The sequence below is a fragment of the Phoxinus phoxinus genome (assembly GCF_949152265.1).
Source record: "Phoxinus phoxinus genome assembly, chromosome: 24".
Taxonomy (NCBI): domain Eukaryota; kingdom Metazoa; phylum Chordata; class Actinopteri; order Cypriniformes; family Leuciscidae; genus Phoxinus; species Phoxinus phoxinus.
The window spans coordinates 5,051,507-5,065,468 of record NC_136899.1 but is presented as its reverse complement, the minus strand read 5'-3'; the positions used below and the strand labels follow the sequence as shown (position 1 = coordinate 5,065,468).

General features: G+C 38.8%; 1 protein-coding gene across 1 annotated transcript in view; it reads left to right on the top strand.

The window, feature by feature from the left end:
• The window catches only part of dnah5l (dynein, axonemal, heavy chain 5 like), a 43,059-nt gene that overhangs the window by 16,673 nt on the left and 12,424 nt on the right, over window positions 1–13,962 (top strand). The window contains exons 39-60 of the mRNA XM_079600868.1: window positions 206–334; window positions 544–759; window positions 955–1,101; window positions 2,231–2,409; window positions 2,533–2,711; window positions 2,875–3,062; window positions 3,216–3,410; window positions 3,890–4,024; window positions 4,143–4,332; window positions 4,469–4,686; window positions 4,946–5,257; window positions 5,630–5,719; window positions 5,913–6,149; window positions 6,524–6,691; window positions 7,032–7,238; window positions 7,591–7,920; window positions 8,782–8,988; window positions 10,818–11,060; window positions 11,516–11,670; window positions 11,900–12,564; window positions 12,766–13,046; window positions 13,184–13,399. Of these exons, the coding sequence (XP_079456994.1) occupies window positions 206–334; window positions 544–759; window positions 955–1,101; window positions 2,231–2,409; window positions 2,533–2,711; window positions 2,875–3,062; window positions 3,216–3,410; window positions 3,890–4,024; window positions 4,143–4,332; window positions 4,469–4,686; window positions 4,946–5,257; window positions 5,630–5,719; window positions 5,913–6,149; window positions 6,524–6,691; window positions 7,032–7,238; window positions 7,591–7,920; window positions 8,782–8,988; window positions 10,818–11,060; window positions 11,516–11,670; window positions 11,900–12,564; window positions 12,766–13,046; window positions 13,184–13,399 (4,887 nt within the window). The remainder of the gene's footprint in view (window positions 1–205; window positions 335–543; window positions 760–954; window positions 1,102–2,230; window positions 2,410–2,532; window positions 2,712–2,874; window positions 3,063–3,215; window positions 3,411–3,889; window positions 4,025–4,142; window positions 4,333–4,468; window positions 4,687–4,945; window positions 5,258–5,629; window positions 5,720–5,912; window positions 6,150–6,523; window positions 6,692–7,031; window positions 7,239–7,590; window positions 7,921–8,781; window positions 8,989–10,817; window positions 11,061–11,515; window positions 11,671–11,899; window positions 12,565–12,765; window positions 13,047–13,183; window positions 13,400–13,962) is intronic.

The following is a 13,962-nucleotide window of genomic DNA, read 5'->3' as shown; positions in this document are numbered from 1 at the left end:
TTATCTAACTTTGGGATTTTAACATTATGTCATAGAGCCACACAACAGTTTTCACATCAGTATGGTTACCAACAGCAGCATTTAATAAATATCAAATGTTACATGGGTTGTTCAGATACCATATGGGTTTTATTTTTATCATCAAATTTTAATAGAATACAGCTGTAATAAATTAACCAATTGTGTTTTTTTGTGTGTCTTTCAGGCTCACCTGTTGAACCTATTTGATAATGTGAACAGAGTTGTGTTTCACGAGAAAAACTATGACCAGATACTTAGTTTTCAGTCACAGGAAGGGGAAACAGTGGATCTGAGTGAATCAATCAATGCCCAGGTACAGTATTTCTGAGATTACCTTTATATACCTTAAATAGCACCAAAACAAAAACTCAATCGTAGCGTAAAAAAAAGATACTTCCAACTATGTGGCTTGTTGAAGAGAGGTGTAATATAACCTTAAGTTATTGAGTTTATTGGCAACAAAATCCATAGACTTATAATGATCCACTGATAATGAAGATAGTTACTGATCTCACACCACAGGGTAATGTAGAAGCCTGGCTGGGTCTGTTACTGGATGGAGTCAAGAAGACCATTCACAACATTATACGACAGGCCAACATGGTTATTAGTGACCAGGGCTTTAAACTGGTGGAGTTCCAGTCGATGTTCCCTGCTCAGGTTGGACTGCTCGGCATACAGTTCATCTGGACCAGAGATGCTGAGGAAGCTCTCCAACATAGCAAGTCTGACAAGAAGGTTCAAACTTTCTCCTTACTTTGTTGTTTCATGTCATATTTAAAATTAGGAGGTTGCAGTTTATTAATGGACAGCTTTCTTCCTTTTCTTCCCCATAAATAAGTTCTATATAAATGTTCTATTACAGTCTGACATTGTTTTGTAAGATGTTTCCCATATTTGTTGATTATTTTGTCTTTTTTTTTTTTTGAGCAGATAATGCAGACTACTAACCAGAAATTCCTGGATCTTTTGAACGAACTGATTGATATGACTACTCATGATCTGACCAAGATGGACAGAACCAAATATGAGACGCTCATCACCATACATGTTCACCAGAAGGACATTTTTGATGACCTGGTGATTGATTTTTGGGTTCTTCAGTATAAAACGGTTGCTAAGCATCACTCTCTTGAAACACCTTGACACTTGCAGACCAAACTGAACACAGTCCTTATACACCATTGGTATTCAAATGGCGGCTCCATCCGGACAGCGCCATTTTACAGTTTAAAATGCTGCGCGTCTAAACAATGGAGTGGTACGCATCACAACCGCTCAGGGTCGTTTATGGTAATGAATGATCTTTCGGCACTGCATCCCCTTATAATTTAATCTATAGCCAAAGGCACTTCGTTCTAGCCTTTTCTACTCCTGCAGATGACACGGTTATTTTAACAACAGTAGCAGAAACACAGTGATCAGAAAAATAGATATTTCTGCTAAGACACTGCAGAAAATGAGAATGCAGCAAATACAATTATTTTTATTTGTCTTACAGATGAAGCAGGTTTGTGACATGTTAGTAAATTTTGATAAAAACTCTTAGACATCACTGAGTGTTTAGGATTTTTTCTTTTGCAAAGTACTACGGATGCCCCGATGGAAATGTATATCTATTCCAAAGAAGTATTGTCCGGGCCTCCGCTGGGAAGGAAATATAGCGACCAGACCTCTTGAAACTTTATTTGAATACCCCTGTTATTCACTATCGTTCAAAAGTGTGATTTTTTTTTTTTTTTTGAAAGACTATTATGGTCTCCAAAGCTGCATTTTTTTACCAAAAATTATGTAAATATCTGATGTTATGAAATATTATAACAATTTAAAATTACTGTTTTGTGTTTGAATATACAGTATATTTATTTTTAAAGTAATGTATTCTTGTGATTGCTGAATTTTCAGCATCATTACTCAAGTCTTCAGTGTCACATGATCCTTCAGAAATCATTTCCTAATATTATCAATGTTGAAAACAGTTTTTGATGAATAGAGAGTTCAATAAAACAGCATTCATTTGATATAGAAATCTTTTGTAACATTATAATTTTTTCTGTTTGCTCAATTCAATACATCCTTGCTAAAAAAAAACATAACATACTGACCCCAAACTTTTGAACGGTAGTGTGTATTTCTTGAAAGTTCACAATAATATTGATCAAGTAACCTTAATCTAAACTTCACATTGCCTTTGTATCTCCCCCTCAAGGTACGAATGAACATCCGGTCACCTTTAGACTTTGAATGGCAGAAACAGTCCCGCTTCTATTACATAGAGGACACGGACAGATGCATAATCCAAATCACAGACGTGGAGTTTGATTACTGTAATGAGTATCTGGGCTGCACGGATCGTCTGGTTATTACACCTCTAACTGACAGGCGAGTGTAGATACATTGAAGAGGCCAGGTCCTAGAAACTAAGACAGCGTCAGCAAAAATGGCTCTTAATGAGTAGCACCCGTTGTCTGGTGTGTTAACCACTTGTTTATTTTGGTTGGTTCTTCGCAGATGTTATATCACATTGTCCCAGGCTTTAGGGATGAGTATGGGAGGGGCCCCTGCTGGCCCTGCTGGCACAGGAAAAACCGAAACCACCAAAGACATGGGCCGCTGCCTGGGAAAATATGTGGTTGTCTTCAATTGCTCTGACCAGATGGACTTCCGTGGACTGGGCCGCATCTATAAAGGTAGAGTGCACCTTAACTAACTTCTCAAACTGCTTTCTTCTCTTCCACCTCTAAAATAATCTTAACAGAGCACCTGTTTGACCCTTAATCAGAATAGTGGATGCATTTTAAAGTGTGTGACCTTTTTCGTTGGTACTTCATGTTTATAATGTTTGTCAAACAGGATTAGCCCAGTCTGGCGCATGGGGCTGTTTTGATGAGTTTAACCGCATTGAGCTGCCTGTGCTCTCAGTAGCTGCTCAACAAATCTACATCGTCCTGCAGTGCAAGAAGAACAAAAAAACTCAGTTCATATTCACAGATGGAGATTTGGTGGATATGGATAAAGAGTTTGGCATCTTCCTTACTATGGTAAAGTGATACATTTTAGCCCACCTTGTCCTTCATGTAATTAATTTGCAGTCATCAAGTAGCTTGCTGGGGAAACACCTACATGAATTTTCATTCATATTATTTCTTCTATATTTTCCCCTCCATTCATTTGTTGTTGTTTTTTTATCACAGAACCCAGGTTATGCTGGTCGGCAGGAGCTGCCCGAGAACTTGAAAATTCAGTTCCGCACAGTGGCCATGATGGTGCCTGACCGAGCCATCATCATGAGAGTGAAACTTGCCAGCGCAGGTTTTCGTGAAAATCAAGTCCTCAGCCGTAAATTTTATACTCTGTACAAACTGTGTGAGGAACAGCTTTCTAAACAGGTATACCCACAATATATTACTAGCTAAATATCTTGCCTTTTTAATGTATCACAAAGCCCTACCATTTCAGTCAAGTCACACTTATTTATATAGAGCTTTATACTAGCACATTCACATCAACAATTAGGGAAATAACTGTTTTAATGCTGCAAACTTCATCAATCAGTTGAGTTCTTACCACAGTTTGAAATATTTGGGGGGGATAAGCATGTTATTAATTTTAACTATTATTAATTGTGTTATTGTTGTTGTTATTGTTATTTATTTTTGTGTTTTTGTTTGTGAAGATCATGTTTTTAAATTATCATGTTTTTAAATTATTGTTTAAAATGTATCACTCTTCAGTTTGCCATGAATATAACCTTTGATGCTGATATGGCGTAAAGTGATAGATAAATAAATACATTAGATGTTTTCTTTGTTGATGGTCATGACATAGATCTTCCTGATAATATTCATAACTTTTTATCGTTTAACAGGTTCATTATGACTTTGGCTTGAGGAACATCTTGTCCGTTTTGAGAACTCTGGGTGCTGTAAAGAGATCCAACCCAAATGAGCCAGAAAAGACTGTAGTCATGAGAGTTCTGCGTGACATGAACCTCTCCAAACTGGTGACTATGATTGATCCAAATCTAAATAAAAACAGCACCTTGAAGCAATAGGATAAATGTGTCAGTGTCACAGACATTCTTAGCAACTGACTCTATTCCTGCCTCTTCCTCCATACAGGTGGACGAAGATGAGCCCCTGTTCATGAGTCTGATAAACGACTTGTTTCCGGGCATCATGCTGGATAAAGCTGGTTATCCTGAGCTGGAAGGGGCTATCACAAAACAAGCTGAAGAAGCCGGACTGATTGCACATCCACCCTGGATTCTCAAACTTGTGCAACTATATGAGACTCAGAGAGTGAGACATGGTTAGTCTTTATCCATTTTACATCTATTAAAGTTATAAGAATGAGATTTTCTCAAATGCCCAGACTGTAGGCATGCACATTTTGACAACGTTGTCCTTGGCTTGCACTCAACCATCAATATCTTCTCTGTGCATAGGTATGATGACCCTTGGCCCCAGTGGAACAGGAAAGACCACATGTATCCACACTCTAATGAAAGCCATGACAGATTGTGGAAATCCACACAAAGAAATGAGGATGAATCCCAAGGCCATTACTGCCTCCCAGATGTTTGGCACATTGGATGTGGCCACAAATGACTGGACAGATGGTATCTTCTCCACACTTTGGAGGAAAACTTTAAAGGCCAAGAAGGTGAGAGAGTTGTGTCACAAGCAATTTACGGGATTGAATGTCATGTTTAATCTTTCACTTTGACTCTATTGGCAATATAAGCAATTTTCTTTCATTTGTTTGTCATTAGTCACATTTTTATGGGTCCAACCCCAACTGATGAATATGTCTTTGAATGGCAATTAGATATTTAATTACTTGTTGACCTGGTGCTCATGACTTTCAATTGTAAGTCATTAAAAATTCCAATTATATTACTCCATGGTATAACATTTCACAGGGAGAACACATATGGATTGTTCTTGATGGTCCAGTTGATGCCATCTGGATTGAAAATCTCAACTCCGTCTTAGACGACAACAAAACCCTCACCCTGGCAAATGGAGACAGAATACCAATGGCTCCCAACTGCAAGGTGGTATTTGAGCCACACAACATCGACAATGCATCTCCTGCCACTGTGTCCCGCAATGGAATGGTCTTCATGAGCTCCTCTGTTCTGGACTGGCAACCCATACTGCAGGCCTGGCTGCAAAAGATCCCAGCAACACAAGCTGAAATGCTACTGGCCTCCTTCAACTCTATCTATCAGGTGACAGCTAGACATTAGGGCAGTATTTTGCATGCTCTCTGATACATAGGTTATTGGAGTACAGCTTAACTGATACAATAAGAATATTTAGCTTCATTTTGACAAGGTATCTAGAGATAAAAGATATAAACATCAATATAAAAAAGATCAATACAATGCTTTGTTACCATTAAGCTTCTAAGCCATTTAGGGGTTTATGAATGAAAAGTTCTATTGATTCTTTGACATTGCCTAGGGAAAGGTCAGATAATTTTTTACACAGTTTTGAAGAGCTCTCACAGACTGTTGATCCTATGAAACTGTGAGATATCTAAAACTAATTGCATTATTAATTTACACACCTTTCCCTGCTAACTTCTACATTTTTCACAGGATTTGATGAATTTTGTTTTCACTGCGGTTTCCCCCAAAATGCAGCTGCTTGAATGTATGTACATCAAGCAGACCATTGATTTGTTAAAGGTAAACTGTGATGCACAAACACAATTATTTTCAGGAATCATTAAATGAAGTAACAAGCCAAATGAGGCTGTAAAGCTTGAGTAGCGCGTTACATTAATATACACTAACAATATGTGTCATGCATAAGATCTTAAAAATATAAAGATCATAATCTTGAAAGTCAAGTAAAAGATAATGTATTTATTTAACACAGGGCCTATTGCCAGAGGTTGAAGAGAAGCACCTAACAGAGGCATACATCAACCGTCTCTTCCTGTTTGCTGTGATGTGGTCTGTTGGTGCTTTGCTGGAATTGGAAGATCGAGTCAAGATGGAGGTGTTCCTTAAAAAGCACAATGCCAAGTTGGACCTGCCCTACACAGAGGGGGACCAGACTATCTTTGAATTTGTAGTCAGTGTGACTGGAGAGTGGGATCTCTGGTCTACAAGGGTAAGATCATTAAAAGGTTAGTTCACCCAAAAAAGAAAATTCTGTCATTAAGTACTCACCCTTCCCGATTTCATCAAAAATATCTTAATTTGTGTTCCGAAGATGAGCTAAGGACTTAAGGATTTGAAACGACATGAGTAATTAATGACATAATTTTCTATAATGTTTAATGTTAAGTATATATTGAAACCCATTAGTGATCTTTAATTATTGTCTGTCACATGCCACAAGTTCATGAATTAGCTTGCCTAATTTTCCTTAGTTTTCTTTTTTTGCCACACCTCCTGTTTATCTTTTTATTCAGAGCATGAATGGTTTGTCATAACTTTTTCATGATTTGTCATAATACCATTTAATTGCAATGTCATCATTAGGTGCCGGAGTATAACTACCCCAAAGACACGGTTCCTGACTATGCCTCCATTCTCGTACCTAATGTCGACAATATACGGACAGACTTTCTCATGCAAACCATTATGAAGCAAGGCAAAGCTGTTCTGCTCATTGGTGAACAGGGAACAGCCAAGACAGTCATGATCAAGGTGCGTGTCTGTTTCAGTTAATCCACGCTATTATGAGCAGCATAACATAATTGCCTGTAAAATATGTACTATGATCTATGAATGTATTACGAATAATTTAAAACTATTATAATTATTTTAAATTGTAATAATATTTCAAAATATTATTCGATTTTTGATTGAATCAAAGCAGCCTTGGTGTATTAAAAAATTGTACCGACTCCAAACTTTTGAACTTTAGTATATAGCTGAACTTAATTTAAGGTAAATAGAATTTAATCTATTTTAAGCAAAAAAAAAAGTGCATTAGAAAACAAGGCATCTGAGTTCTGCAAGTCATGCTATCCAAACCTTTCCACAGGGCTACACCAGCAAGTATGACCCAGAAACACAGATGAGCAAAAGCCTAAACTTCTCCTCGGCTACACTGCCTGGCATGTTTCAGCAGACCATCGAAAGCTATATAGACAAACGCATGGGCACCACCTACGGACCTCCCGGAGGGAAGAAGATGACCGTCTTCATTGACGACATCAACATGCCAGTTATCAATGAGTGGGGCGATCAGGTAAGGAGTCACATGCTCCTTTTGCCAATTTCTATGAGCACAATGTATATTATATAGATAACCTCAACAGACATGGACTCTAATTTTGGATTCTAATCTTGCGGGGTTTGTCAAATAACAAACATTCTTAAGTTCAACTACAATCCCAGAAAAATGTACATTAGATACATTAGACGCTACCATATTATCATGGCATAATAAATCGAATAAAAGGGCCAACCTTTTATTAAGTAAACAATAATAGCATCCTATTTCTTATTCTCCTTGACTGAGCATCTAGTGTTGAATGAAACCTTTATTGCCTCGAGGGGAATTTGTTTTGCACTCACCAGTTTTTTTGTTCACCACTCAGATCACTAATGAGATTGTTCGTCAGCTGATGGTGCAAGGAGGTTTCTACAGCCTGGAACGGCCTGGGGAATTCACCAGCGTAGTCGACTTGCAGCTGGCGGCTGCCATGATCCACCCTGGAGGTGGCCGCAATGATATCCCCCAGCGACTCAAACGCCAGTTCTGTGTGTTTAACTGCACTCTCCCATCCAACTCCTCTATAGATAAAATCTTCCACACACTGGCCAGTGGGTATTTTTGCTCAGAAAGAGGCTTCCCGGACGAGGTGTGCTCACTGGCTGCCGCCTTGGTTCCTACTACCAGGAGAGTGTGGCAAGCAGTCAAAGCTAAGGTACTGCTTTGATAATTTTATCAAAAGAGTCATTACTCTCTGTACATTAAACGTAGGGGTGGGACTCTGTATTGTAGGCTCCTCAAAATTTGGTTTCTATTCAGGAAATCATTAAGTTTTTTGATAGTTTTTAAACATGCATGCTTTTTGTCACAGCACAAGGTGATCCAAATTATTAGAGAATGGTGTCCTCTTGTGGTCAGTATGCTTCAATGTAAGCTGTAAACTTGATTCTGTAGCAGTTGATCAACATGAATGACATTTATCTTTTGGGCCTATATAGACAATAGAACATTATATTCTTATCCTGTAAATTATTTATGTGAAAATTATGATATTATGGTAGCTATGTAATATATTATATATACTTTAATGTTAAAAAGTTTGAGGTCTGTAAGATTTTTTTTATTATTTTTATTATTACTTTTATTTAGCTAGGATGCATTTGTGACATTTATAATGTTAAAAATATTTCCATTTCAAATAAAAACAAATATATAAATTATCTTTCAATTCATAAAAGAATCCTAAAAAATGTATCATGGTTTCCACAAAAATATTAAGCAGCACAACTGTTTTCAACATTGATTATAATAAATTGTTTCTTGAGCAACAAATCAGCATCATAGAATGATTTCTGAAGGATCATGTGACACTGACTACTGGATTAATGATGCTGGAAATTAAAAAAATTGTAATTTCACAATGTAATAATATTTCACAATATTACCTTTTTACTGTATTTTTATTATAGCATAAGAGACTTCTTTCAAAAACATTTAAAAAATCTTACCAACCCCAAACTTTTAAACAGTTGCATATATTAATAAAATAATAATTTTTATTTAATGTTGTTTTCAGATGCTGCCTTCCCCAGCTAAGTTCCACTACATTTTTAATCTGCGTGATCTGAGCAGGATATGGCAGGGAATTCTCACTGTGGGATCAGAAGTGTGTAAGACGCCTCAACTGATGGCATCTCTTTTCCGCCACGAGTGCTCACGGGTTATCGCTGACCGCTTCATTGATCAGAAAGACAGAGAGACATTCGATGCGATTTTGGAGAGGGTGTGTCTCAATTATTACAGGCTTCATGATCTGTTACCTCATGCACAGGATGTTTACTACTTTTTTTTTATTCTATTTATTGGGTTTAGTAAAAGAATCATAGATTTTATGCAATTAATATGCATTTCTTTACATGTACAGTTAGGTCCATATGTATTTGGACACAGGCACAATTTTTCTTTTTTTCAGGTATTTACCAACACATATTCAAGCTATAGTTATTTAATGGATATGGGCTGAAAGTGCACACTCTCAGGTTTAATTTGAGGGTATTTACATCCAAATTGGAGGAAGGGTTTAGGAATTACAGCTCTTGGGAGAGCCACCCCCCCTTTTTCAAGGGACCAAAAGTAATTGGACAATTGAATCAAAAGTGATTTCATGGACAGGTGTGGGCTATTCCTTCGTTATTTATTCATTAATTAAACAGGTAAAAGGTCTGGAGTTGATTCTAAGTGTAGTATTTGCATTTGGAATATATTGCTGTGAACCTACATCATGCGTTCAAAGGAGCTCTCCATGCAAGTAAAACAGGCCATCATTAGGCTTCAAAAACAAAATAAATCCATCCGAGAGATAGCAGGAATATTAGGAGTGGCCAAATCAACAGTTTGGTACAATCTGAGAAAAAAAGAATCCACTGGTGAGCTCAGCAACATAAAAAGGCCTGGACGTCCACGGAAGACAACAGTGGTAGATGATCGCAGGATCCTCTCCATGGTAAAGAAAAACCCATTCACAACATCCAGCCAAGTGAAGGACACTCTCCAGGAGGTAGGCGTGTCATTGTCAAAGTCTACAATCAAGAGAAGACTTCACGAGAACAAATACAGAGGGTTCACCACAAGGTGCAAACCATTCGTAAGCATCAAGAATAGAAAGGCCAGATTAGACTTTGCCAAAAAGCATCTAAAAAAGCCTGACCAGTTCTGGAAAAGCATTCTTTGGACGGATGAAACTAAAATCAACATGTACCAAAATGACGGGAAGAAAAAAGTATGGAGAAAGCTTGGAACAGCTCATGATCCAAAGAATACAACATCTTCTGTTAAACATGGTGGAGGCAGTGTGATGGCATGGGCATGCATGGCTTCCAGTGGCACTGGATCACTGGTGTTTATTGATGATGTAACAGAAGACAGAAGCAGCCGGATGAATTCTGAAGTGTATAGGAATATACTGTCTGCCCAGATTAAGCCAAATGCAGCAAAGTTGGTTGGACGGCGCTTCACAGTACAGATGGACAATGATCCAAAACACACTGCAAAAGCAACCCAGGAGTTTTTTAAGGAAAAGAAGTGGAATATTCTGCAATGGCCGAGTCAATCACCTGATCTCAACCCGATCGAGCATGCATTTCACTTGCTGAAGGTAAAACTAAAGGCAGAAAGACCTACAAACAAACAACAGCTGAAGACAGCTGCAGTTAAGGCCTGGCAAAGCATCACAAAGCAGGAAACCCAGTCTTTGGTGATGTCCATGAGTTCCAGACTTCAGGCAGTCATTGCCTGCAAAGGATTCTCAACAAAATATTAAAAATGAACATTTTATTTATGATTATATTAATTTGTCCAATTACATTTGAGCCCCTGAAAATAGGGGTACTGTGTATAAAAATGGTTGCAGTTCTTAAAATGTTTACTTGATATTTTTGTTCAACCCCTTTAATTAAAGCTGAAAGTCTGCACTTCAAATTCATATTGATTGTTTCATTTTAATTTTATTCTGGTGGTATACAGAACCAAAAGTATGAAAATTGTGCCTGTGTCCAAATATATATGGACCTAACTGTATATCATCTGATTTCTCTACTTTTCTATGCTCTGTAGATCACAGTACAGGATCATGGTCCTAGTCTTTTGGAGCAGGGGCCATGGGAAGGGTACTTTGTGGACTTCCTGCGGGATGCTCCAGAGATGACAGGAGATGAACCTGAAGATGCAGAGGTTGACATACCAAAGATCTATGAGCCCATTCCTTCCTTCAAGGCCCTATCAGACCGCCTGTCTGTGTTTCAACAACAGTATAATGAAACTGTTAGAGGAGCAGCCATGGATCTGGTCTTCTTTGAGGTTAGTGGAACAAAAATGCTAATGTTAAAATGTTGCCAAAAGTGAACAGTGCTCCAAAATATGGCAAAGCTGCTCCCCTGGCATCCCAAGTTAGAGTCCTGACTCGAGGTCATTTACCGATCATGTTACTCATACACGGTGGCTCAGTGGGTAGCACTGTTGCCTCACAGCAAGAAGGTCCCTGGTTCGAGCCATGGCTGTGGAGTTTGCATGTTCTCCTTGTGTCAGCGTGGCTTTCCCCCACACAGTCCAAAGACACGTGTGTGCGTGTGCGTGTGCGTGTGTTTGAATTTCAGAAAGACCTTGCAAACATTGGCAAGAAAATTCATGGACAGTCTCTCGTGTCTGTTGAGCGATGGCCATAGGATCACCAGAGTCAGATATGACTGAAATGGTAAGATAGATAGATAGACATTTTTAATTAATCTCGCATTTACCTCTATACACTCTCACAGGATGCCATGATCCATTTGATGAAAGTCTCGCGGATAATCCGGACAGCTCGTGGTAATGCCCTATTGGTTGGAGTCGGCGGTTCTGGGAAACAGAGTCTCACCCGACTTTCATCCTTCATTGCTGGATACCAGAGCTTTCAAATCACAATGACAAGGTGAGAATATTATAATTCTTCTCAAATTTGATGGTTTGATTTCACAATGTTGTCATAAGGGCTTTTCACAATTGAAATAGTTAGTGCCCTGGGTCATTTTAAACCCTTTGTAAACGTTCTATCAAATGTGTGTAAATTTACTTTGGTGGATATTTATGTCCTTTTTAACTGTTTAGAGTCTACACAAAGTCAAATGTGATCATATTTAACATTATTTCTCCCCTTACAGAACATACAATGTGAGTAATCTAATTGAGGACCTGAAAGCCCTGTACAGAATCGCTGGTTTGGAAGGGAAGGGCGTGACCTTCATCTTCACAGACAATGACATCAAGGATGAAGCTTTTCTGGAGTACATGAACAACGTTCTGGCATCTGGAGAAGTCTCAAACCTGTTTGCTCGAGATGAGGTAGATGAGATCACCCAAAGTCTTATTCCCGTCATGAAGAAGGATCTCCCACGCTGCCCACCCACCATCGACAACCTCTACAACTACTTCCTGTCCAGGGTGCGAAGTAACCTCCATGTGGCTCTTTGCTTCTCACCAGTTGGTGAGAAACTGCGTTCCCGTGCCCTAAAGTTCCCCGGGCTCATCTCAGGCTGCACTGTGGACTGGTTCCAGCGATGGCCACGGGATGCTTTAGTAGCCGTGGCTCAGCACTTCCTCTCTAACTATTCACTGCGTTGTTCAGACGAGGTAAAGAAGAGCGTGGTGGAAACAATGGGGATGTTCCAAGACATGGTGGCTGAGATCTGCACAGAGTACTTCCAGCGCTTCAGGCGTCAGACCTATGTGACGCCCAAATCCTACTTGGCATTTATTAAGGGATACCAGATGATTTACTCAGAAAAAATTGAACATGTGGGGGTGCTTGCAGAGCGAATGAACACAGGTTTGCAATTACATTTGTTTTTGATTCAGAATTTTTTGATTTGTTGCTGTTCTTTACATTTGGATTAAACAGAAGTGAAAATGCTCTCAGCCTGGTATTTAGCATTACCATGGTCAAATTAACCTAATTATTAAAAGAACGATCTACTATGTAGCAGCATATTATCTGTCTATACTCTAAACTATTTAATCTCATCTGCAGGTCTCGAGCGCCTCATGGAGGCCGAGCAGTCTGTTAATGAGCTTCGTGGGGAGCTGAAAGAGAAGGAGAAGGTGTTGGAGGTGGCTAAAGTGAAAGCAGGTGTAGTTCTACAGGAGGTCACTGCCAAGGCACAAGCTGCCGAAAAGGTGAAGGCTCAGGTACAGAAGGTGAAAGATAAGGCCCAGGCGATTGTGGATGAGATAGAGCAGGAAAAAAAGGTGGCTGAGTCAAAACTTGAGGCGGCCAAACCAGCATTAGAGGCAGCTGAGGGTGCACTAAAGGTAGATGTCCGGAGCACGCCAAATCACCCGTAAAATCTGATTGAATAAATGCTTTGTAAACAGTATTTCATGTTTGCACTTGAAGACCTTACATGAATTTAGTTAACTTAAAGCTTTATACCATTTGTGGTTTCTAGACCATAAAGCCTGCCGACATCGCGGCAGTTCGTAAACTGGGAAAACCTCCACATCTGATCATGCGGATCATGGACTGTGTACTGCTGCTGTTCCAGCGACGCGTGGATATAGTCACCCAGGACCCCGAAAGACCCTGTGTGAAACCTTCATGGAGTGAAGCCCTTAAATTGATGAACAATTCTGCATTCCTCGGCACACTGCTGAACTTTAACAAGGTCAGGCAACACATTGTAATCCTGATACACAAATCTTGACTTTCAGTAGGTCTTTATTAAATTTATAGGTCTGGCTCTGAAATCTTTTTGGATGAGCCATGTTATTGTAAAGTAACGGATGCACACACCTGTGAGCTGTGACTACACATCACTTGATTTCAATATTAATTCTCTAAAACCTACTGTATTATTTTGATATGCAAATTTCTACGGCCTCTAAATTATCAACATGATAAAAACTTTGTTAAAAGCATGGTACATGTGCTGTTTGCTTTCTCATTGATTTTTATAAAGTAAACGTAAGAGGAGGGTTAATATTATATTCAGGATGGACATGATTTTAAAAGAGCACTTTGAAATCTTCCACAACAAATTTACTCATGTAACACTAGTAGTAAATCACTCCATCTCTCCCAGTTATTAATGCTATCTATATGTAACTCCCATCAATGTTTTGTGTTCTGCCATTTGAACTCTTCATAGCTGTTCAAGTGGAAACCCCCATATACATATATACACTGCTTATGATTAATATAGACTTTCTGCCATTCATTCCATCACTG